Source organism: Eumetopias jubatus, unplaced genomic scaffold (assembly GCF_037043125.1).
Source record: "Eumetopias jubatus isolate StellerSeaLion01/CBP00866 unplaced genomic scaffold, mEumJub1_p1.0 scaffold_8, whole genome shotgun sequence".
In the NCBI taxonomy this organism is placed as follows: domain Eukaryota; kingdom Metazoa; phylum Chordata; class Mammalia; order Carnivora; family Otariidae; genus Eumetopias; species Eumetopias jubatus.
This window is the reverse complement of record NW_028274814.1, coordinates 98,169,472-98,192,692: the sequence shown is the minus strand read 5'-3', so window position 1 is coordinate 98,192,692 and position 23,221 is coordinate 98,169,472. Positions and strand designations below refer to the sequence as shown.

The 23,221-nt window shown below is 36.7% G+C and overlaps 1 protein-coding gene across 1 annotated transcript in view; it reads right to left on the bottom strand.

Annotated features, from left to right (window-relative positions):
• TRHDE (thyrotropin releasing hormone degrading enzyme) overlaps nucleotides 1-23,221 on the bottom strand; it is a 362,338-nt gene that overhangs the window by 23,015 nt on the left and 316,102 nt on the right. The window contains exons 13-15 of the mRNA XM_028091339.2: nucleotides 8,987-9,134; nucleotides 6,983-7,080; nucleotides 6,407-6,514 (exon numbers count right to left, since the gene is read on the bottom strand). Coding sequence (XP_027947140.1) covers nucleotides 6,407-6,514; nucleotides 6,983-7,080; nucleotides 8,987-9,134 — 354 coding nt within the window. The remainder of the gene's footprint in view (nucleotides 1-6,406; nucleotides 6,515-6,982; nucleotides 7,081-8,986; nucleotides 9,135-23,221) is intronic.

Genomic DNA, 23,221 nt, shown 5'->3' with positions numbered 1-23,221 from the left:
ATTCCATTGAATACATTTAGGGGTTTGAAAGAATTTTGTTTAAAAAAATGTCTATTTATAATAGGCTGAAAGGTGAATCCTTGCAATTATTTACAAGTATGATGGAGAGTTTAGGATAGAGACTGAAAAATGTTGTCTTTGGCAATTCGTATGTATAAATGTTTGAGCTCTATTGGATTATTCTAGTGGACTATCATTAATGCCTTCCTTTTTTACCCTTTATATGCAAGCAATCATTAACTCCTCTCTCTCTTCCTTCTTCAGTCATGCTCAAATATGTCCTCTTCATTTCCACCACTAGCTCTCAGGGCTGGAAGTTTTCCCTGGTCTCTGATCTGGTCAAATTCCCATGACATTCTCTCAGAACACCACAGGCTTCTTGATTGCATTTCTCTGAGTTTCATGTTTAGGTGTGTGTGTATCTGAACAATTTCTGTTTCCCTCCTACACTGTCCCTGCCTCCACATAAATCTTTAGGGTATGTCAGGGCATGAACCACATATTCTCGATGACAGGGAAGTAACAGGGGCAGGCATCAGCTGAATGAAGGGACTTTGCCTTCCAAGTGTCCAGCACGGTGTCGACACATCATAGCTGCTCGATACACACTTACTGAATAGGTGAATAAATGAAAACGCACCCTTTAAATTGTACAATAATCAAATAACATAATAATAATCAAAAGAGAACCAACAGTGGACATATCAGGAGGAAATTATATGATTTATGTTCATGGGCAGGGAGTATGAAATTTTGGACTGTTACATCTAACGTAAGCCCTGGAGATTTGGGGGCAATGGGCTTGCTTGAGAAACAGGGTTGAGACTTGGAGTAAACATGGACTCATCAAAAGCCACAGCTATTGACAACCTAGCTGTCTAATGACATCACCATTACAATTAGAAGCAAACCTAATTCCTCACCCCAGCCCACGGAGTTTTGGACAGCCCTGTCCTTTCCATTATTCCGTACAGACTCCCCGCTGGCTTCACTCGTCTGCAAAATGCATATGCTGGTAACTGAGCAGAAAAATGGCAGGTCTGGCTGGTATAACTTTAGCCTATGAAAATCTATAGTAGGACGTTCATACTAAGAAGAATATAAAAAGCAGTGTACAGGACCAGGGAAATAGGACCATAATAACTCGGGAACATGGACAGTAAGTTAGGATCCATGTTTTTAGGGGAAGAAAACATGAGGTTTCTGAACCAGATATACAGACCAAAGCAAAAAGAGCCTTTTGTCTGTCCTCCTTTGTGTTTTCACATAAGAAAAGCAAATATTGATGGGCAGAGAGAGACACAAAGGAAGGGAGCTGAACTGGAGCTCTTTACCTATGAGATACAATGAGATATGGCAGATGGAGGGACACGAGCAGCAGATGAAGGGGAGGGAAGAAAAAGAAACATTTTACCTAGAGGCCAAGCCAAGCAGTATTTCTTAAAGCAGGAAGAAAAGGGCAAACATCCCCATGCTCCTATTTGAGAATCCCTATGGTAATACTTTGTTTTATATTTTATATTACAGGTCACATGCTTATAACTCCCAAACTTACAGAGAAGATCAAATAATGAGGGCATTCTATACATGTTCTGTACTGCTCTATTCTATACTTATTCCTACTTTCCCCATTTAAAACTTACACCACCCACCTGTATGGTCAAAACAAGTAGAAGGCAACTCCAAAGATGATTCACGTTTTATGATTTCCTATAAAAGCCAAATAATGAATAGGCATTCTTTTGTATAATTCTTATGACTTGTTCGGTTAGTAATATCACTGTTGTTTTTCAGATGATGAAACCAAGTGATTTGCGCCTCAGGTCATTTAATGGCACAGCTGCATTTTGATCACTGGTGCCTTTGACTTTGAAGACAGTAGCTTTTCCCTACACCAGTGGTTCCCAAAGACTGGTTCCCCAGACCAGCAGCATCAGCATCACATAGGAACTTGTCATGAATACATGGTCTTAGGCCCCATTCAACCTACTGAATCAGAACACTGGGGGTGGGGTCAAGCAAACCCTTTCACAGGTCCTCTCAATGATTCTTACACATTGACCAGACGTGGGAACCATGGGCTTATGTCATGAGCACAACCTGCATTCAACTATTGTTTATACTCTTTGCAGAGAGTATTTAAGTTCTGGTGGGTGTCCTTTTTAAAATCACCTTCTTTTTAAATCATTTTAAAAATGATTTAATTTTTAATTAAAAAATTAAAAATTAATTTAATTAATTCTTCCTTCTTTTTAAAATCATTTTTGAACAAACATATATTACTGATATATGGTAATCTGACATACCGCCACAGCATCACATGCGGTCAGGTTAGAAGGGCAGGCAGTCTGGGAAAGGAATCCCAGATCCACTGCCTGTTGTCATATAGTCTTGGCAAGTTATATAACTTTTGTGAGTTTTGGATTTGTCTTCTATAAAAATGAAATAAAAATGATGAGATCATGCACAAAAAGCAGTTGAAATGTACTAACTGCTCAATAAATAAATATATCTTTCATTATGATCATCATTAAAGACAACAATACCAGTAACATTATAATGAATTGCATGAGTAGTGAAGTTTATGTATTACGTATGTCGCAAAGCTCCAGAGATGCTCCTCCGCTTATAATTTTTAGTATGGAAGCTCCAGAGATGCTCCTCCGCTTATAATTTTTAGTATGGAAGGGCCCAAATTTTTCCGTTTTCAAAATGATTTCCAATACATTTCGATTCAATATACATTTTTGATATCCCATAATGTAGAAGGTACTCCACTGTTTCAGGATATTTTCTAAGCAGAGTAATGATACCAGTTATCAATTAATCTTTTAGGGAATGGATATCAGTATCTATTGAATATTTTTTAAAAATTAAATACTTAAAATTTTTGTTCTGTATTGGCTTAAAGCTTTAAATTGTATCTTTTAACATTATTTGAAAAATAATACATTTTCACAAAATTAAGAGGCTGTGTTATTATGGACACACATTTAATTTCAGATTAAATTGCTTATTAAAAAAACCCCATATTACCATGTTGTGATCTCTGTATAGTTAATTGTAGAATCTCAATAGTGTTTTAATACAGAAATTTTCAAATAATAATTCACCTACAGTAATAATATAATCCCTATATTTTACTGAGTGAAGCTTATGCCAATTATTTCTTGTTTATTTGTACTAATCAGTGACAGAAACCAATTTCTGTCCCTTTTATTATTGTTTTTTAATACATGCAAAAGGCTATCATCTTCTCTATGTCTTTTTTTTAGAGTGAAATTTTCAGATCTCATAACCTCCTCTCACAGCTCGTGTTTTCGAGATCTTTTTATCATTTGTATTGTTCTCTACTGAATGCTTGGCAATTTGTCTTTTTTCTGAGATGTGGTATTCTGCTGAACTCAGTCCCCAAATCACAGCCTGACAAGACCTGAATGTAGCTCATCTGTTTTGAGGCATGACATCACCATTACAATTCAACACACTGCAGCATTTGAATATATTAACAGGGATCAGAATTTGGACTCATTCAATTTATCATTCACTGTAATTTTTGAATTTTTCTCTCCCTGCTATTAGCATCTCTAGCTTTGCAACACACTTTTTGGTTCCATTACCTTTCCCAACACCAACTTTCACATCCATTCTATCTTCCTAAATCCAACCTCGCTGATTGGGCCTATCTCCCCAGCATAACAAGATTGGGCTGTAAAGTAGCAGAGCACCCCAGATTCACAATCCCTGCTTGTTCTTTAAATTTATTAGCATACATATGCAGCATCTCCCAAAACGTTTTATAAGTATCCTATTGCATTACCCCGGGAGGCTTTTCTTAAGGATGATTTTTAAGGTGTGAAAGAGTTAAACAAACAAACAAACGCAACTGACCAGTGTGTTTCTTCAGGCACATTTAAAAAGAAACCTTACCCTCCCCTTCATTGACTCAATTTAAGAAGGTTAAACTCAGCATCAACTACAGGATCACACTATTGTTTTATTATTAAGCTGTCACTGAAAAAAATACAGGTTAAATCCCTGATCCTCACACACAGGTAACTCAGAGACTACCCTGTACCCTCACCACAGGTGGTCACTTGTATATGCACGGATGTGTCATATGGCTGGCTGAGCAAATCTTAGTAAACACAAAGTTAGTTCCACTCAACATGTTTACTTCTCCAGTTACAGAAGAAAGCAAAGGAAGAGAATATACAAATGATGAAGGAAAGAATGAAAGAACCTTCAAGTATTAGACCAAAATTTAGTTATTTTGCCATAAGTAAGTGACAGTTATCAAAACCGAAATGAAGTGATACCTCATACATAAACTTTCATGTATAAGGGAATTGGGGAAGTGATGGATTGTTCAAATTTACAAATCGAAATTTACTACACTCGTTAAACAAAACATCAATCCATGTGCCTTCCTTCTGCTTGGCATCCCCATCCGCTCCCCAACCCCCTTAGGTACGCATGCACCTGCTCCTACATCCCGCCTGTCCATTGTAACCAACAGGATCCTGCTCATCCTCATGAGGGTGAATGTGATTTCTCCAAAGAAGTGGTCCCTCCCTTCTTGTTCACACTGTCATGTGCTCAGCTCTTGCTTCAAAGAACAACTATTTGTTTATAGAGATGTACTCTCTACTAATTTTGAGCTCTCCCTCTTCTCTCTGCTTTCTGGCCACCAGTTGGTATTGAGAATTGCTCGGTAAAATTTTGTTAACTAAATGAATTATTTAAAAAAATAGCATTTTCCCAATAGCTATACTTTTATGGGTTAAAAAGCAACTGCCAGGGCGCCTGGGTGGCTCAGTTGGTTAAGCAACTGCCTTCGGCTCAGGTCATGATCCTGGAGTCCCGGGATCGAGTCCCACATCGGGCTCCCTGTTCAGCAGGGAGTCTGCTTCTCCCTCTGACCCTCTTCCCTCTCGTGCTCTCTGGCTCTCATTCTCTCTCTCAAATAAATAAATAAAATCTTTGAAAAAAATAAATAAATAAAAAATAAAAAGCAACTGCCAGGTCTGAGAAAATGCATGTGTCTGTAGCATGATGAAACAAACAAAGACTAATCAAATAAAAAACAAAACAGCAGAGACCATGATCTTTAAATAGTATATTTTACCTTTTTTTCTCATATGTATTTATGATTATGTATCCTAATACAATTTTGGATGTATTGGTTTTGGATACATTTTTATGTGTTCATCACCTAAGTACATGTGGTAGAACTGAAGAAGGTTGTAGGAATAAAGGAAAAGTTTTTGTTATAACATCTCCCAAGCTTAATTTAATAGTTTTCAGAAGACTTAGCAAAAAGGATAATCATTAGTAAAAGTTAATAAAGGAGAATGCTGTAGTTCTAGAGAAGACTGGTGACAGATTTAATCACTGTCTTTGAGTACATGATGGATCAACTGAGAGACGATAGTGGCAAAGTATTTTCGTTCTTAGCTCGGGATAAGACCAGAAACGGTTACCTTAAGTAGGTTACACTCCGGGTGGTTCTCTACATTCACCTAGAACAAGTCCCTTTCTCTGTTCCCAGGGAGTCATCCCAGCCACTGAGCTCAGGACAAGCAAGCCCAGGGTGGCATGCAAAATAGCATCTTCTGAGTAAACTGTCTTCCAGCTCCTCACTTTTCTGATCGGACCCTCCTTAACACAGGGGCCAAAGACTGGGGAGGAGTGATTATAAATTGCCCAAAGTGTAATAAGAAATGGAACATAAAGCTCCTTGGAAATATAAAGATACGTAAAAAGGTTTAAAAAACTAGGTGAAAAGATCATGATCTTCAATTTTTTTTATGTTTAATATTCTTTTCATTAACATTAACAAGTGACATTTAGTATAATATTTTTATCAAAAGTAATTCTATTAAATGATTTTAACATCACATTATGTATTAAAATCCTGTATTGTGAAATTCCAAGATAAGACACAAGTTTAAGGTCTCTGTCAAGGGTCACTAAAGAGTAGCTTTTTTCTATAACCTTTTTGGGTTTTGGTTTTTAATATTAACATATGTTATACTACTTTACTTATACCATATGCTTACAGTTGTTTTATGAATAAATACCACAACATTTAAAAGAACCTTAGGCCTACATAAAATTATTTTATTCTCATGGAATAGCAAAGCCATCCAAATTCAAAATAAGCTGACACCTTATGAAGAATAAGGGCCTAGGTTAAGATAGTTTAAAACTCCACAACATGCTCCAGAGGTTAAGTGCCTTGTGGCTTTTCTGCTGTTGCCTCATAAGCGATGAACGTGAAACACAGTTTTGCAGTGTTTTTTTCTTGTCTTGTTTTCCTCCAATTGATAAATGCAATGCATCCACTGAGAATCTGAGAGCAGTATGAAATCATACCAGAAATACAGGATTTGGTTCCATTTACCTGTTCCTGTTGCTGGAAATCCAATCTGAAATAAGTGTTGATGCTTGTTGGTGACAGTGCTTGTTGCCAAAACTGCATGCCAGCATTATGACTTCTCTCCGGAGTTCTCTGGGTACCATCCAAAGGAAAAACAGTGAAAAAGCAGTGTTAATATCTGGGGAGGAAGGGTCACTCATTACATAAGCAGTAGATAAGTAAAAAATCAGCACAAAGATAATTTCCCGATACAGAAATCCTATTTTGCTGAGGAAGAGATGGTTAGGCAGAGGAGAAGTTCAGCATACTACAAGTCTTCTCTGGAAACAGTAATACAGTTGGGGGGGGGCAGGAGGTTGGGTTCAAATCTCCCCTTTACCAATAATGGCAGATCTTACATTGAAACATGGCAAGGGTATGCTTTTGTTCTCAGTACCAGGTAGTGGAAACTATGCTGCCCATCAGCAGGCCTCCCAGCAAAGGGAAATGAAAGATGCAGAATGAAAGATCATCTCATGCTTCCAAAGTCTCAATGGTACTACTCGTATGTTATTGTACTGCTCTGGGGGAAAAGAAGTGAATAAGAAAATAAAACAGTACTCATGTTGGTAGGAGGCTTGAACAAGAGATCCATTAAAATTGTTTTTTGGCCATCCAAGCTTGATGTACGTAGCTGCAACTTGCTTTAAAATATATTCCTAAATGGGGGTTAGGGGAAATAAAGATGATGTCAGTTTCAAACCTCTCCATGCTGATCATTACAATTACATAATACGATTAAAATATTTTTGAAATGCACCTACTTTAAAATATCAGTAAAATTATGGGCATGGTAAATCCTCTAATTTCATCCGGCTCAGTGTTTCAAATATAGAAAATAAGGATAAAATAAATTGCAATGGGGGAAGTCTACTCTTTACTTCCTATTGAATGATTAAATAATTTGCACTATTCACTATTTTAGATGACAATTTTTGTAGCAAAACAAGGACACTGAGGAACAGTGACAATGACAGCCATGCACACATATATACAAATGTATGTAGATATAGCTTATGGAAAATAAGCACCTAACATTTATGCATTTCACATCAACAGAGCACATTTAAAGCAAAACTGTTATGTAAGCCCAGCCACTAGCCTAGCATTGTTGAATCTGACACATACAGAACACTCTTCAGTAAAAAATATGGCATTTTAAAGTCAACAATCCATTGAGCTAATGATATATTTAAATATTAGCAGCAATGTAAAATACGCTTTCCTCACTTTAACATGGTCCTTGAATTTTGTCAAAGGAATGAAAGCACTGAAATTACAGTAAAAGCAATTCTTAACTTTTACTGAAATTGAGGTGGCTGACACAAAATACTGTTCCAAAGTACAAATATATATAGAAATGTATTTTACTTTTACAGAAGTTTAACATTGCAGTGTCTCTGTTAAGGAGAAAAGAGAAGTGAAGTCTTTCTCTAGCAGAGAAAAGTTATACCGGAACTGTAACGATCCGTTTTTTTTGCATGTCTGTTCTCAGGGATTAGACCATGCCAATGACAATGCACAGTCAAGCCAGGATTATTCCAATTAAAGAATTATCAATTAAAGAAAATATCAATTAAATTAAAGAAAATATCAAAACGGAGGTGTTTGCGTGCAGACTTGGAATAAGGAAACAAGAAGCAACTCTGATGGCCATCAGACAATGTAGAGGGGGCTAAGACACAGATTTCATGCCATGGCAATCCAGTCTCAAGTGATTAGTGGAGGTTAATTAGCAGAGCCAGTGTGCCATAAGACATAGGGTGATTTTATAAAACACAGGGCAGACTCCGAAGATAACTGAAGGGAACCAACTGGGCTCAAAGATGGGAGAGAAGGCACAGGGACACAGCGTCATATGCAAAGCCTCACTGGCAATAAGAAATTTAGGAATCAAAAGGTCATTAGCTATACTTAATCCTTACCTTATTCAAAATGGTTATTAAATTAGATTAGGTGGTGTCCACTGTGCAGCGTTGGCTTACCAGACTTCAGCTTGGGAAATCTGGTCAGGTAACATTTTGGAATGTTTGTCATGTCTTTGTGTCTATTTGGATTATCTATTGTTTGCTCTCCTGTATCCCCTTGGACCCAATTATGAATGGGCTCTCGCCTCAATGTTGATCTTACCCTTGTTAATTAAGGAAGTGAACTGAATTCGCTATGCCCTTTTGGATAAAAATAATGGCTAAGAATCTTTACTGAAACTGTCTATATTCTGTTAAGATCTTTGGGATCCCTCTACCCAGGTTAAGTCCTTTGTGAACACAGAGCCCTTTAACACTTGGAAAGTAAGTTTGAACTTTAAGGATTTGCCATGTATATTTGTTCTTAAATTCTGAGGCATTTAAGCTTAATTGACACTTTTAGGCCAGAATGAAAAGTAGCTCTTACTACATTTCTTCTTCAAGTAATTGTCATCAGTGTTGCACAGAAAATCAGGACAAAAATGATAATACAAATTAGAAGAAGAAACACAAAAACCCAGGACCAGTTGCATAAAGTGGATAATGAGAAAACAGTTCATCATCTGAAAATAAGAAAGAAGAAAATATGTCTTTTTACATTGAAGACATTGTATTTCTCCATGCGGTCCAGTAATTTATCAAGGGGATAAAGAGCTCGGCTGGCAGCATGCCAAGGAAGAAAATCCTTCTCCTCAGACAGGTATCTGATAATCTCCAGGGGAATATGCTGAGGCAAATAGCCGGCTCTGCACAGTCAAAAAAGTTAATGTTAATGATATGCCGAAAATATACATGATGATGCAAAAATGAAGATTTTACTTATGCAAATAAAAGGCAGAAAGCAAGATTCATCACAGTATAAAGAAGCCATACTCAGTGCTATAAAAATAAAATTACTCACTTTTTAAATATAGTCCTACTTAGGATGCCATGTGCCTTAATATATACAGAGTTAGAGAGTTAAAAATTTACATACACAAAAATATCAGAATGCATATTTTTTTAAAAGGAAAGAATTCCCGAATTTGAATAAAATCAACTCTAGGTATTTTTCTTCAGAGAAACTCTTCCGAAGTCACATGTAACTGAAAATAATTGATTACTAAAATGCAATTTCAGTTTCTCGATGCATTCTCTTTGCTCTTCATGTAGTTCTGTGTAATAATACTTAATACAGATTGTTTTCAAAAGAACAATCAAACTCAAGAGGCAACTTACAGGTTTTGACTGTATCTATGTCATATTACAATTTGAACATTTTTCAAAAGAAATGGTTTCCATAACACCTATGAAAATCTCAGTTAGATTTTAATAGACTCCAAATTCCAAAAAAGTTGAAAGAACAGGCTCTTCCCATTTATTATTTTTCTTTCAAAATAGATGCTGTGTCACCTTGGGGACCAATGTCAGACTCTTTGGAGAATATGAAACTGTAGCTTTTTAAAATGATCTGAACACATGTTGCCCATATTTAAAGAGGGTATATCCAAAAAAGGATCCAAAAAGAAGTGTCTATCTCTACTCTCCAGGAGACTGCATATAAAATCCTTGCAAATCAAAGCAATATAAATGACAATCCACAGTACATTAAAAGATGGTCTGTCTTAGCCTCGATGTCCCTGATGCATACACATCGTGACACGATGTGTTTTGCTGGATTTTTTTTTTTTACATGAATAATCAACTGAATGCAGACTTCTAATGCGGGGACCAGCTGAATATGAAAGCAACCAAAGCCTGCTTATCTCCTTTATCTACCTTTCATACTGTTGTTCTTTTGTAACATCACAAAATTAGACGGGTCTTTTAATTTGTGCTTGGTGCACAGGCAAGGAGCAAAGCCTTGTCTCATTTTCACCTAAAATAAGTTTGCCAGATTATCTAATTCTTACTCACCGTGACAAGCAAAAATTACTCTACGGTAAACTTGCAGCCATGTTTAGATGTTCATAAGAAAAACCAAGTCTGAAGATGATGTTTGAGTTTTCTTTAAACTTTTAAAAAAACCCAGATGTGTGTCACTCGAATGATTTTGGTTCACTCATGGCATAAGATCAATCATCAGTCACAGTTAATGTCTGCTATAAATACGAATGGCAAGAATCACCCCAAATTTCCACATAATTTCAAAATTTCTTGAAGTTTGTATGATTTAGACTACATCTAGACTTGTGCCACTTTTCCTGTACTGTTGTCATTTTAAACATCTTTGCAGAAAAAGTATGAAATTAGGCTAGGGCAATGACTATTAAATGAGAAATTTTATCTTTGTGGCTAGGGTAGCATAGCATCTCAATAACACAGTTACGCTTACTTCTAAGAGTTTGCTACCCACTGGGCTGCTTGAGTGGCTCAGTGGGTTAAGCGTCTACCTTTGGCTCAGGTTGTGATCCTGGCTCCCCCCTCCCCAGTCAGGCTCCCAGCTCCAGGGGAAGTCCGCTTGCCCCTCTCCTTCTGCCCCCCCCACCTCACACATGCACTCTCTCTCTCTCTCTAACAAGTAAATATTTTAAAAAAATATTATATTGCCTTTTTAGTGGGTAGCAAACTTTTTTAAAAAAGATTTTGTTTATTTGAGTGAGAGAGAGAGAGCATGCGGGGTGCAAGTGGAGAGCAGAGGGAGATGGAGAAGCGAACTCCCCACGGAGCAGGGAGCCCCAGCAAGAGCTCAATCCCAGGACCCTGAGATCATGACCTGAGCCTAAGGCAGACACTTAACTGACCGAGCCATACTGACTGAGGCACAGGGCAATATAATTTTTTAATAAAAAAATGATTTGGCTTTCCCTCGTAAAAGAAACATACCTTTCAATATTTCAAATTCTGTCATTTGTTTCCCTTGAACTTTTAATTCTAAATATTACTTGGCATGGTGATCATAAATTTATAATCTACATGCCATGGATTATATAATTTTAGAGTTGTAGAAGATTTATCTAGAAGCCATTATTCTTTTGTTGAAGAAGTAAGAAAAATAATGCAGTAAAAACAACAACAACAACAACAAAAACCCTCGAGTGAGCAGCTAATTTATAATGGGTCTTCAAGTGAGTTTGGCAAATCTAGAAAGGTATGGGATCTATTTTATTGCAGATTTAAACATACTAGCCTTACGTCAGTTACAATGTATTGTGCTTTGCTTCTTTCCTGTAAATAGATGGTCATTATTCAATGGCTTAGGCTTTGTAGGAAATGTGATGACATAAGATGACTAATCACGTTATGGAAGAGACTTGGATTTGAGAAAGAGTTGGGATCTACTAATAATCTACTAATACTTCCCATAGAATTAAACAAATTCATCTTGCCAAGCCTCACGTTCCTTATCTATGAAGTAAGAGGGTTGAAAAAGAAGACCTCTTTTTTAGCCCCCAAAGCCTTTTATCCTAACCTACCTGTCTACAATTTCAACTGCAACAAATATTACAATACTACGGTCATACTTTATTTGTTTAAAAATGTGAAAAAATACTTTGTGATCTTTTTATTCTCCGTTCTTCAGTTGTTTACTATGTGGAAGTCTAAGAGGCAGGGCTTGGATATAGGTTTTAGAAGATATCTGACAGAGTGTAAAGAAAATAAAAGCAGGGCGCCTGGGTGGCTCAGTCAGTTAAGCGTCTGCCTTCGGCTCAGGCCATGATCCCAGGGTCCTGGGATCGAGTCCCGCATCGGGCTCCCTGCTTCTCCCTCTGCCTGCAGCTCCCCCTGCTTGTGCTCTCTCTCTTTCTGTCAAATAAATAAAACCTTTAAAAAAGAAAGAAAAGAAAAGTAAGCTGACAGAAGTTCCAAATAATGACAAGCCAAGGAAAGTATTCATTAAATAGGGAAAGAGAGCAAGTTCTGTTTTGAGTATTTATGGTAAAAATTGCTAACTGCTCACCAAAAATCCATGCTTTCCTCTACTTCTTAGGAGAGATTATAATTCCCACTTTTTTGGTAGTTAGGTGTGGTCATGTGACTACCCAACAGAGCATGAATGCTCATCACTGCCAGGGTTAGCCCATAGACCTCTCCCATTGGCTCCCCAATATTCTTTTTCCCTGAAGTCAATCTTTCAGGGTGACTTTGGAACTCTGTACTGAATATGTCAGAAACCCACCTGGGTCTCTGGATGACTGCATGCCCATGTACTAGTTCTCACACCAGTTCTGTTACATAAGCAGGAAAAACACTTCTGTTGTGTTTGATCGAAACACATGCTTGGGTCTATTTTTTAAAGCAGTTAACCTTCTCTAATGCAGCCCTCAAACAGAACGAGAAACAGATTACATTCAAATTGCTCCCATTTGTGTTGTTACAAACATGTAAGTAATTACCTACTACATAATTCAATACACTCACATTAAGCCTACCAGATCAAAATATGTAGCTACACTCAATTGGTCAAGATGATCAGCTTCATTACAAAATGAAGACTTGTAAGAGATAATGTTGGTGAATAAGTTACCTACTTTAGATATGTGTTTGTGTAATTGGCTGGTAATGATATCTGTGATTACTACTACTGATAATGCAATCAATATGGGGGAAGCGTGTGGAATCCAATGAATGGAACACTACATTAGCTCCAAGTAATCAGCCCAGTAGGGAGCACATTTAGGGTCCCGATGCCAAAATGCAGTTGCCCTAGATTTACATCATCACAGAGAAATGTTGCTAACAAAATAGGGGAAAAATTAGCAAATTTAAATAATTTTTCATGTACAGCTAAGTGTGCTTCATTAATATTTCAGAAAGAGGTTGTAGATGATATCTATCTTCTGTACTAATGGGGTATAGGTTGGCATAAGAAATAATTTAGGGGGGGACACCTGGGAGACTCAGTCAGTTAAGCGTCCAACTCGTGATTTCAGTTCAGGTCATGATCTCATGGGTCGTGGGATCCCAATCCCTGCATTGGGCTCCCAACTCAGTGGGGAGTCTGCTTGAGGTTCTCTCTCCCCCTCTGCTTCTGCCCCTCCCCCCACTTGCTCACTCTCTTTCTAAAATAAATAAATAAATCTTTTTTTAAAAAAAAAAGAAATAATTTAGGAATCAAAGAAAAGATAAGGGGGAAATGAAACAAATGAGGAAGGTTAAAGAAATAGATAAAAGATTGCCCATTGGCACCACTCCCCCTCCATAAACACACACATATCCTCGTCTCCTTCAATTTACTGGAGCTTGCAATGAAATATGTCTTCAGGCATACAAGAGAGTATTTTTTATAAGAAGATTAAAACCAGACAATATTAGCTGATATTGAAATGCACTGATCTTAGCTGGCTTTGTTCTCACCTAAGATCCAAAACTGCTATTTAAAAACTGCTCTAAATTCTGTGAATGTTAGTTAACTCTTGAATCTACTGAGATGGGTGGCTTGCACACAAATAGCCTATTTTATGTGAATTTCCTTGAAAAGCATTTGGCTTCCGGGTGCTTGAAACTTGGAAAAAAATTAAAAAAGCACAATCAGACTCTTCAGAACATCATACTCCAGGTTTCACTAATGGAATATTCATTTAAAACCAATAAATCACCTACTACATATTTCACAATATGTCCAGGAGACACTATATCTCTCCTTTAAGGTACAGATTTTTAAAGCAATTGCTAACATGCTTAATTTAAAAGTTTACTATTTTATCTATTATCTTTTGTTATACATTGTTAAAGACTTTTATGTGTTGTTTGTGGGAAGATCCTATGGTGGAGACGGGAAACTCCAGTAGTCCTCAGAGTACCATAGACTAAAAAGGGAAATACACAGGGAAGGTATCTCTGTCAACCAACAGTCTATTTGGTCAGGTCATAGAGAAACTAAAGCTATGATTCAGGCATTGGAGAAATGTTGTCTGCAGAGATGGAAACGAAATTACTTATTTGTAGCCCCTGAAATTAGAACCACCAAAAGTTGCACAATAAAGAGTTCTCAGAGCCCCTCCTTCTTCTGTTCCTTCTCTTCCAGGAAGCCTTCTTCCAAACTGACTTAGGCACTTCTTTTCTGGGCTCACAGAACACCTTGATAACAGTAATCTTTGTAATAATTATCATGATATTAATCATAATTTTATATAATATGATCTTTTTCACTCACTGGACTTAGCTCTTTAAGGAAATGAAGCATGCTTTGCCTATCTTTGTATCCCCATAGCCTACTGCAGAATCCAGTATAAAACAGGTACTCAATAAATATTTTTTTACACTAAATTAAGTTATGGCAATAATGTCATTGTTCTTCAAAATAGGAGCACTTTACAAGCATATTAAAACTTTAATATACACATATGTATTTTTTAAATTAAGCATTTTCTAGGGTTAATAGATACCAGCAGGATGGGAAAAGTCTATTAGAGTGTTATTTATAGTATTTTTAGTCATCTTGTTTATTAATGGTATACACGACAGAAGATAAGAAGGCCATTGCTATCTAGCTAAGGAGCTTTGAATAAGCTAGTCTATAGCCAAATGAAATAGCTTTATAGCCAGAGAGAAAGTAGAAGCATTGTATAAACATCTACGTTCTTTTTCTTTTTCTGATTAGCAAATTACTTTCCTACTCTCCTTGAAGCAACAGCATTATTTTATACCATGTACTAAAGTAAATTGATGGTGGGCTTGGAAATCTTTTTCCTAGTCAGTAAATGGACAAGGATGAACTACATGATCTCTAGGGTCCCTTCTTCAATAAAGATTTGAAGATTAAAAATAAAACATCCACAAATAGTTTTTTGCAACTTGTGCAGTCCCCCTACCACCACCACAACCAGCCTTTCTTCTCTATACACACACTTGATTCTTTATTTCCAAGTATAATTTCTGAAGAAATCAGCCATCATCTAAATACAGGGATCCTCTGGATACTTGGTAATGCTAAAAAGCAGAGTCAATGCTTGGTTATTAATTGGAAGAGTTAATAGATGTTAGCTATTCACCTGAAAAGGAAAACATCCTTAGCTTTATGGCTGAAGTTAACAATTTTTTTATTATGTTATGTTAATCACCATACATCACATCATTAGTTTTTGATGTAGTATTCCATGATCCATTGTTTGCGTATGACACCCAGTGCTCCACGCAGAATGTGCCCTCCTTAATACCCATCACCAGGCTGACCCACCCTCCCACCCCCCTGCCCTCTAGAACCCTCCAGTTTGTGTCTCAGAGTCCATAGTCTCTCATGGTTCCTCTCCCCCTCTGATTTCCCCCCCTTCACTCTTCACTCTTCCCCTCAGGCTACCTTCTTTTTCTTTTCTTTTTTTGACATATAATGTATTATTTGTTTCAGAGGTACAGGTCTGTGATTCAACAGTCTTACACAATTCACAGCTCTCACCATAGCACATAGCGTGAAGTTAACTATTTTTTAAAAGAAACCTATCAACTTATTTTAAGCTATCGTATATTGAGGATTTACCATATGGTATGGTGTTATGGAAAGATGGTCTAAGTTTGCTTTAGTTTACTATCCTTAAAAACTTCAGAATCAGTGCTATTATGCACCCCCCACCTTTTTTTAGGTAAAGAAGCTGCAGTTTAAAGAAGATAATTAACTTGCCAAGCTGACTTGGCTAATAAGTGACAGAGCTGGAATTGAAAACCACGACTGACAAGAAAGCTCTCACTGATTCTACCACGTGAGACTGCCTCCCTAAATACCACTTTGAGCTAGAGTTAAATGCTTTCTGTCTCCTTTCCTTTAACATCTGTTTACACGTCACTATCATAGCACTCATCACGTTAAGTCTAGTACATGAGGGAATACATCATCAAAGCCCAGGTGCTCGGTAGGGCAAGTGAGCGATAGTAGGGACCGGAGGACTATGGGGAATGATTTAAAGAGGAGGCTTAGACCAGATGTCAGTGAGGACACCTGCCTGCATGACACGAGAAACTAGACTGAGCAAATCCGGTGGGGGAGGAATTCGGGCCTCCTGGGAAACAGCAAGGTCAAAAGTCCTAAGCCAGGGATAAACTGGGGACATTGGGCAGAATCAAAAAGGGGTTTTCGTGGCTGGCGTGGAGTGAGCCACGGAAGAGTAGGCTAGGTACGAGGAGGTTGCAGAGGTTGGTGGCGCTAGATCATGAAAGCCCTTAAATAAGGGCTTCAGCTTGTTTTTCTGTGGGTGATAGAAAGCCCCTGCAAGTGCTTGATCTGATTTATGCTCCTGAAAGGGTGACTCTAGCTGCTGTAGAGAGGAAACCCGAATATGCCATGTGGTCCTCCCAGATGAGAAGGGAGTGAAATACGATCTCCTAGCTGGCCCTCTCCCTCTCTCACTCTACAGACTATGCTTATAAGAAAAACATACCTTGTGAGTGAAGTTACTGACATGAAAACAGTGATTTTTTGGGGGGTAGGCTTCACATGAGACTTGTTTTAGAAACAGTATCTTATGCAGGTATTAGGAAGAAAAAATATTCCAAAAGCTTATCTACGCATTATTTATTGTTCCTCAATTGCTAAAACAAAAACAAAAACAAACAAACAAAAACAGCATCTGATGGTATGGGACTGCAAAGTTGTTTAGGCAATGAACACATTTTAAACCATGAAGATGCACATTCCTCTCTGGGTTAATCAGCAGAATTATTCCAGAATTTAAATAGTGAAAACAGCCTGAAAGACCACCAGGAAAATAATCCACATAGGTTATGATTTCCACAGAAAATACAATGCTTAAATTTGGTATGGAATTCTGCCACTGGGCAGTGAAACTTTTCAATGTTCTCCATAGGCACATAGGCGTAAAAAGAATTTAAAAAATACAACAGGATGTTACTGACATCAGGATATCAAATCATTAATCTAAAAACCCATAATTCGATGGAGTTTCTAAATTCCTATTTGGCTGCTTATCTTAGAGAAATGTGTGAATAATAGAAAACTAGAAAATAGAAAAATAGCACTGAAACCAAACTGCTTAAAAAGAACTAGGGGGTGCCTGGCTGTCTTAGTCAGAAGAGCATGTGACTCATGATCTTGGGGTTGTGAGTGTGAGCCCCACATTGGGTGCAGAGATTACTTAAACAAATAAAAACCTTTAAAAAATCTTTAAAAAAATACCTGGTTATATATCCTCTTATCTGACATTATATCAAAAGTTTTGCTTTTTGTATAGATTGTATTATACTACACATAAAAGTTTACATATTTTACGTATAAAAATTTGCCATATTATTAGTAATTCTTCATAATTACCTTTGGATTAGTTCTAGCAACATTCTGTTGGAAAGATAAATAAAGTTCACTATTGTTGAGTGCTTGGGGTATACCTAAGTTAACAGAGCCATGAACATCTTTGTGCACAATGCTTTTATATACTCTGAATGATTTTCTTTGGATGGAACACCCAATTGGGAACTATCATGCTAAAAGTTATAACACATTGTGATTCTTGGCAAATCTAAGTTCACGTTCTCAGGCTTCATCAATCAGCAGTTGGTTTAGGTAAAAGGAAAAATGGTAGGCAGTCACTGTGGTAACCAACACTGATTTAGTGCTCCCTGGTATCCCAGACCCTGTGCCAAGTGCTATATATATGCACTATGTTATTAAATCCTCATTACAATCTTCTGAACTGAGCAATATCACTAGCCCCATTTTACAGATCAAAATTGAGGCTCAAAATGCTATCTCACCTCTCCAGTATCATATTGCAAATAAATGGTGGTGCTGGTATTTGAACCCAGTCTTCCTTCACCAATATTCTTATCACTGTACCAAAAAGGCCTGGCAGGTCATTTTGTATTCCCTCTCCTGTCTTCTAGTAAAAGGAAAAAAAAATGAGAAGAAGAATATAGAGGACATCTAGCGGGAGTAATCTTTGGAGGCCTTATGAAGGAAACATAATGTAACAGAACCTATGGGGAAGGAGAGAGTGGTATGGTCCATGGCTATGACTTTGAAATGGAGAGTTTAGTGGACTTATTGTTGATATAGCTTTTAGACTTTGGTCATTTGGGGCCACTTCTGGCAAAACCACTTTATTCGCCACTGCCCCCCAATTCCCTGGGTTCCTTTGGTACCTGGTCTAATCTCCATAAGACAAGAACACTCTCAGCCCAGACTCTGGCCTGGAAAGCCTGACACCAGTTAGTGGCAATATATCTACCATAAGGAGCATGCATTGCAACAACACATTGCTTTCAGAGATATTGTTGATGCAGGCAAAACAAGAGAGTACTGGGATGTGGTCTACAAAAGAAAGGGAGGGGTAATCATATACAATTAGGATCTTTAAGTAAGAGGAAATATTTCAAACTACAGAACATATTTTCCATCTCAAAGTCTTACAAGAAAGGAGAAGTTGAGGCTATGGAAAGTGGTGTGAGGGTCCTATACACAGACTAAGAAGGAAAGAATGAAGAGTTGAATACTGGCAAAGAGTTGAGAACTCACAAAACCAAGCCAATCTCACTCCCAGTCTATTCATAGAGGAATCATTACATATATGCAGCCATTTTAATTCTGTACATAATTTTCTAAACATACAGCTAAGGTCTGAATTTTAGACGGACACAAAGGTAAATAATTAAGCAGGAAGATTCAGTCCCAAATGGATGCCTTTAAAAAAAGAAAAGAAAAACACTTTTGAGAGTATAATCTAGCCATGCAGAAGAGAATAATGACACAGGTGGGAAAGTTTTAGAAGAGCCACCAAAAGTGATAAAGGGAATCTAACAAGTACAAAGTGACAGCAACCCATTACACCTGGGCTCTGCAATCAACTTGAAGAAGCTCCTGGCCAAAGTTAGAACACCTTGAGTATCAATAAAAAGAAAAACTACCATGGAATTAAACTTATCAAATATACTCAAATCCATAGGACAAAATGGTACTTAACTAAAAACGAAACAAAACAAAATAATTGGTCACTATGGAGCATGCTAGAAAACTGGCGCATTTTTGAAACTAAAAAGTACAGGGAAACATTCAGGCATTTATCCTGCCTTTCTTTAAAAACTGTATCACTGGGTCACCAAATAGTAAGTGAAAGCAAGTTTCTCTTGAGAGAACTATTTTGTTTATGAATGGAAGAAAAACCAGTGAATCACCATTTTGCAACCTCTAGTAAATCAACAGATTTAGGCATTGAAGAGTAATAGCTGCAAATGTCATAAAAAGATGACTATTTCTTTTATGCATTCATAGAGTCAACTGTGAAGCAAACTTGCTAAAAGGGTGAACCTGTAATGGATCAAGGCTCTGGATTTGATTACCAATTTACAGGCAATAGAGAAGATAAAAGAACATAAAAAAGTACACAGTGAGGATGTAGTCAGCAAAATCTAGACAGTGGGAATCATGTAGGACAAACAAACTCATTCCTCACCATTGGAAAGAACTTTTGTTTTGAAGGTGAAGGGGAAAAATCAATAGTTTAAAAGAGATTGAAAAGATACATCAACTAACCACAGAGCAGTAATATTATTTGACTCCTAATTCAGACAAAGTGTAAAAAAAAAAATGGCACTTATGAGACCACTGGAAATTTAATCACTTCCTGGATTTTGATATTATTGAGGAAATGTTAATTTTAGGTCACACCATGTTTAATAATGTCATTTTTAAAGAGACATATAGTGAAAATTATTTTATGAAATGATGTCTGGAATTCACTTCAAAATGATATGAAAGGTTGGATGGAGATGTGGGTGAAATAAGACTGACCACGAGTTAATCATTGCTGATGCAGAGCAATGGATACACTCTTCTACTGGCTTTTGGGTATATTTGAAATTACTCATAATAAATAGTTTTAAAAAACCAAAGAAGGGCTAAGTCTTATATATGTTTGTATCCCCAGTGTGCATCAGAAAGCCTTCTTATTGTCTATGTTTAAAAATATTTGCTGAAGCGGTGTCTGGCTGGCTCAGTCTGTAGAGCATGTGACTCTCAATCTCAGGGTCGTGAGTTCAAGCCCCACGTTGGGAATGGAACTACTTGAAAAAAAAAATTGAAAAATATTTGCTGAATAACAAACTCAAGAAAGGCAACATTTCTGGTCTTGGTTTCCTTCTTTACAAAATGAGAGCAATGGTATTTACTTCCCAGAGTCGCTGTGAAAGCTGAAATACAAGAAATGGAAGCGATTTTTGTAAACTCTAAAGGTCCACAGAAATGTGGTGAGCTTTCGGGCTGGAGAACCAGAATGAGAATTCGGCAACCACGTATTCTGCATTTGTATTCTGACCTTGATTTGTTCCTTACACTGAGCTACTAAACTCATGGATAGATCCCAGCGCATTCATTTTCCCGTTAGGGACAAAGTACCAAATGGTAGTGTAATTGCCAAGGGAAAATTATTACTCTCTTCTGAATTATTTCTATCATAAATCCAAAACCAGTCAAACGGGCTCTGTCACAAGAACGACAGGGTTGCTGTAGAGCTATGAGAATCCCACATATAAGCTCCCCATATATCCGTGAGTATCACAACCCTCCAAAGTCATTCTGACTCATGTGTTTAAATCACAAGTGGGAAGCCAGGTTGGCAGCACGTTGGTCAACACTGTGGATACAATGAAAATGAGGTGATTTACTCAGCCCTCAGTCAGAGAAATATCCCATCATCTGTCTTATGTCGACTGTACAAAATGTGACAAGCATTTTGTTTGTTTTTCTTTACATATTTTCTATTGAATCGAAGGAGAAGTCCTTTTCATTTAGTAATGATAACAATCATCCATATTTCTCCTAAATTCAATCACAACTGCTCTTAGCATGTCAAAGAAATGATTTCTGGCAACAATGGTGAATGACAGAAAGGCAGAGAGGACACAACTTCTCTGTGCATCATGCATTTTCTCCTCTAATCTTAGTAAAATATTCATCTTTACTTATGATGAAATGAAATATCTAATCTAATTCTTCATGATTTAAAGTGATATTTTCCTGCCTCTCAGAATATTATACTCCATTCCAAATTAGAGTTAAAAGCCACTCAGTGGCATTGTAGATGAAAAGTGGAAGGTAAAAATACTTTTTATTACCAGTGAGATAGAAAAAGGACTTCAACTATATAATTCATTGTATAAAAAAAGGATTAGTATCTTGAAAAAGAAGAGCCCTGTACCCACTTGAAATCACCTTTAGGGAGGCAGGCATGTTAGCTAAACTTGTGGTACTTTGTTCTCTTTCATAAGGGGGCTAAATGATAACCTAAAGAAATGAAGGACGAAGATAAACAAATTTGCCAAGCCACAGTGTATAAAATAAATACCGGCCCTGTAACAATACGATCAACTTAGTTGAGAATTTGTACACACAAGGAGTTCTGGATTTATTTGAGGAAATTTTCCATTCTTAGAATTAAAATACATTAAAATCCTTTTGAGATCAGCCAACAACTATATATTAAAATAACGGATAATTCTTGTCCTTTGGGATGCTAACATGTAGACAAATCACAGAACCTCCAGGAACAGAGGTTAGGGAGGGAAGTAGCTTCCTCTGCTAGCTACATCGCTCTCAATCTCTCCGTTTATCCTTCAACTCTCAGGGTCACAAAATTCTGAAGATATACTACTCATATGGAAATATTTAATTAATCCTGGATCCCCAGCTCAGAAATATAAGACCTTAACCTTTCTTTGATTTTCTTTAACACTGATGTTCAAATAAAACTTAGGAAAAAAAGTAGTGATAATGATGTTCTAACTCCTTAATGATGATTAACAATTAGAGAACATTAATGGTATAGATTTACTGTGTTCTAACAATGACACTCATTAATTTTAATAACAGCCCTATAGTTATGTTCTTGCTTACTGTGTGAAAATTTACCCCTCATTACCACTTGTAGGAAGCAATTTTTTAAAGTTGAAGCATCAATGAAGATACAAAACAATAAAAAAAAGTGCTAGTTAATTTACATTATTTTAAAAATACTAGTGTAAAAATAAAATAGTGTCTCTTTTTAATAAGAACCATATGCTTAAAATATTTTATATTTTGCTAAAACGATCACATGTAGTTCAAAAATATTTTGAAATTGATAAAAAATTTTTAAAATTAGAAATTCCTCTCTAGTAAGAGAACCACTTTTATGAGGAAAATAATTCTGGAATCATAATTTAATAAAAGTCATTATCATATTATTTAATATATAATTCTAATACAACAATAATTTTCACAAGAATCATGTATTTAATATCAAAAGGCAGAAATTTAGAAGAAAAATGACAAAGTGATAAGGTCTCTCAAAGAATTTGTAATTTTAGAAAAATGGCAGAAAACTGTCACTCCATGTGACTAAAATACTCTGTAAAAATTTGCATTTGCTACTCTATCTTTTCAAAAGGAACTTCATCTCAATTAAAGTAAGCTATCTGAAAAGAATTTTTTTTCCTATTGACTTATTCATGGTTAAATCTGTATCCACTGTTTCCTGATAAGAAAGATGAGGAAATCATCAGACTTACACTTTCTACTAAACTCTGTGGCCCCTCTGGATTTTCACTTGCTGAATCATTTCTACATTTTCTTGGTTTAAAGATTTGCCTTCTATTTTGTAACCTTAATTCTCTTGCCTCTTTATCCCTGGGTCCATGTGCAAGTGCATTCAAGCCTCATCACCATTCTTTTGTAGGCAAAGATAAGTTGACTGTATAAAAGATTTTGTATTCTATCCACTGGAATATTCTGGACTTATAGAAATCTGAGTCAGTCTGAATTTTCCACTTTCTAAGTAACTTGTTCTTCTGTTTAATTTAAAAAGCTCAGGCTATTTATCAAGATACATCTCCACGTTAATCTTTCTGTGTTTTTGGTTTTTTTTCCTAAAACACAGGGTGCCCTTTCAAACTATATATTCATGTCTTTATTGTGAGAAAGCTACTCTTCGTATAT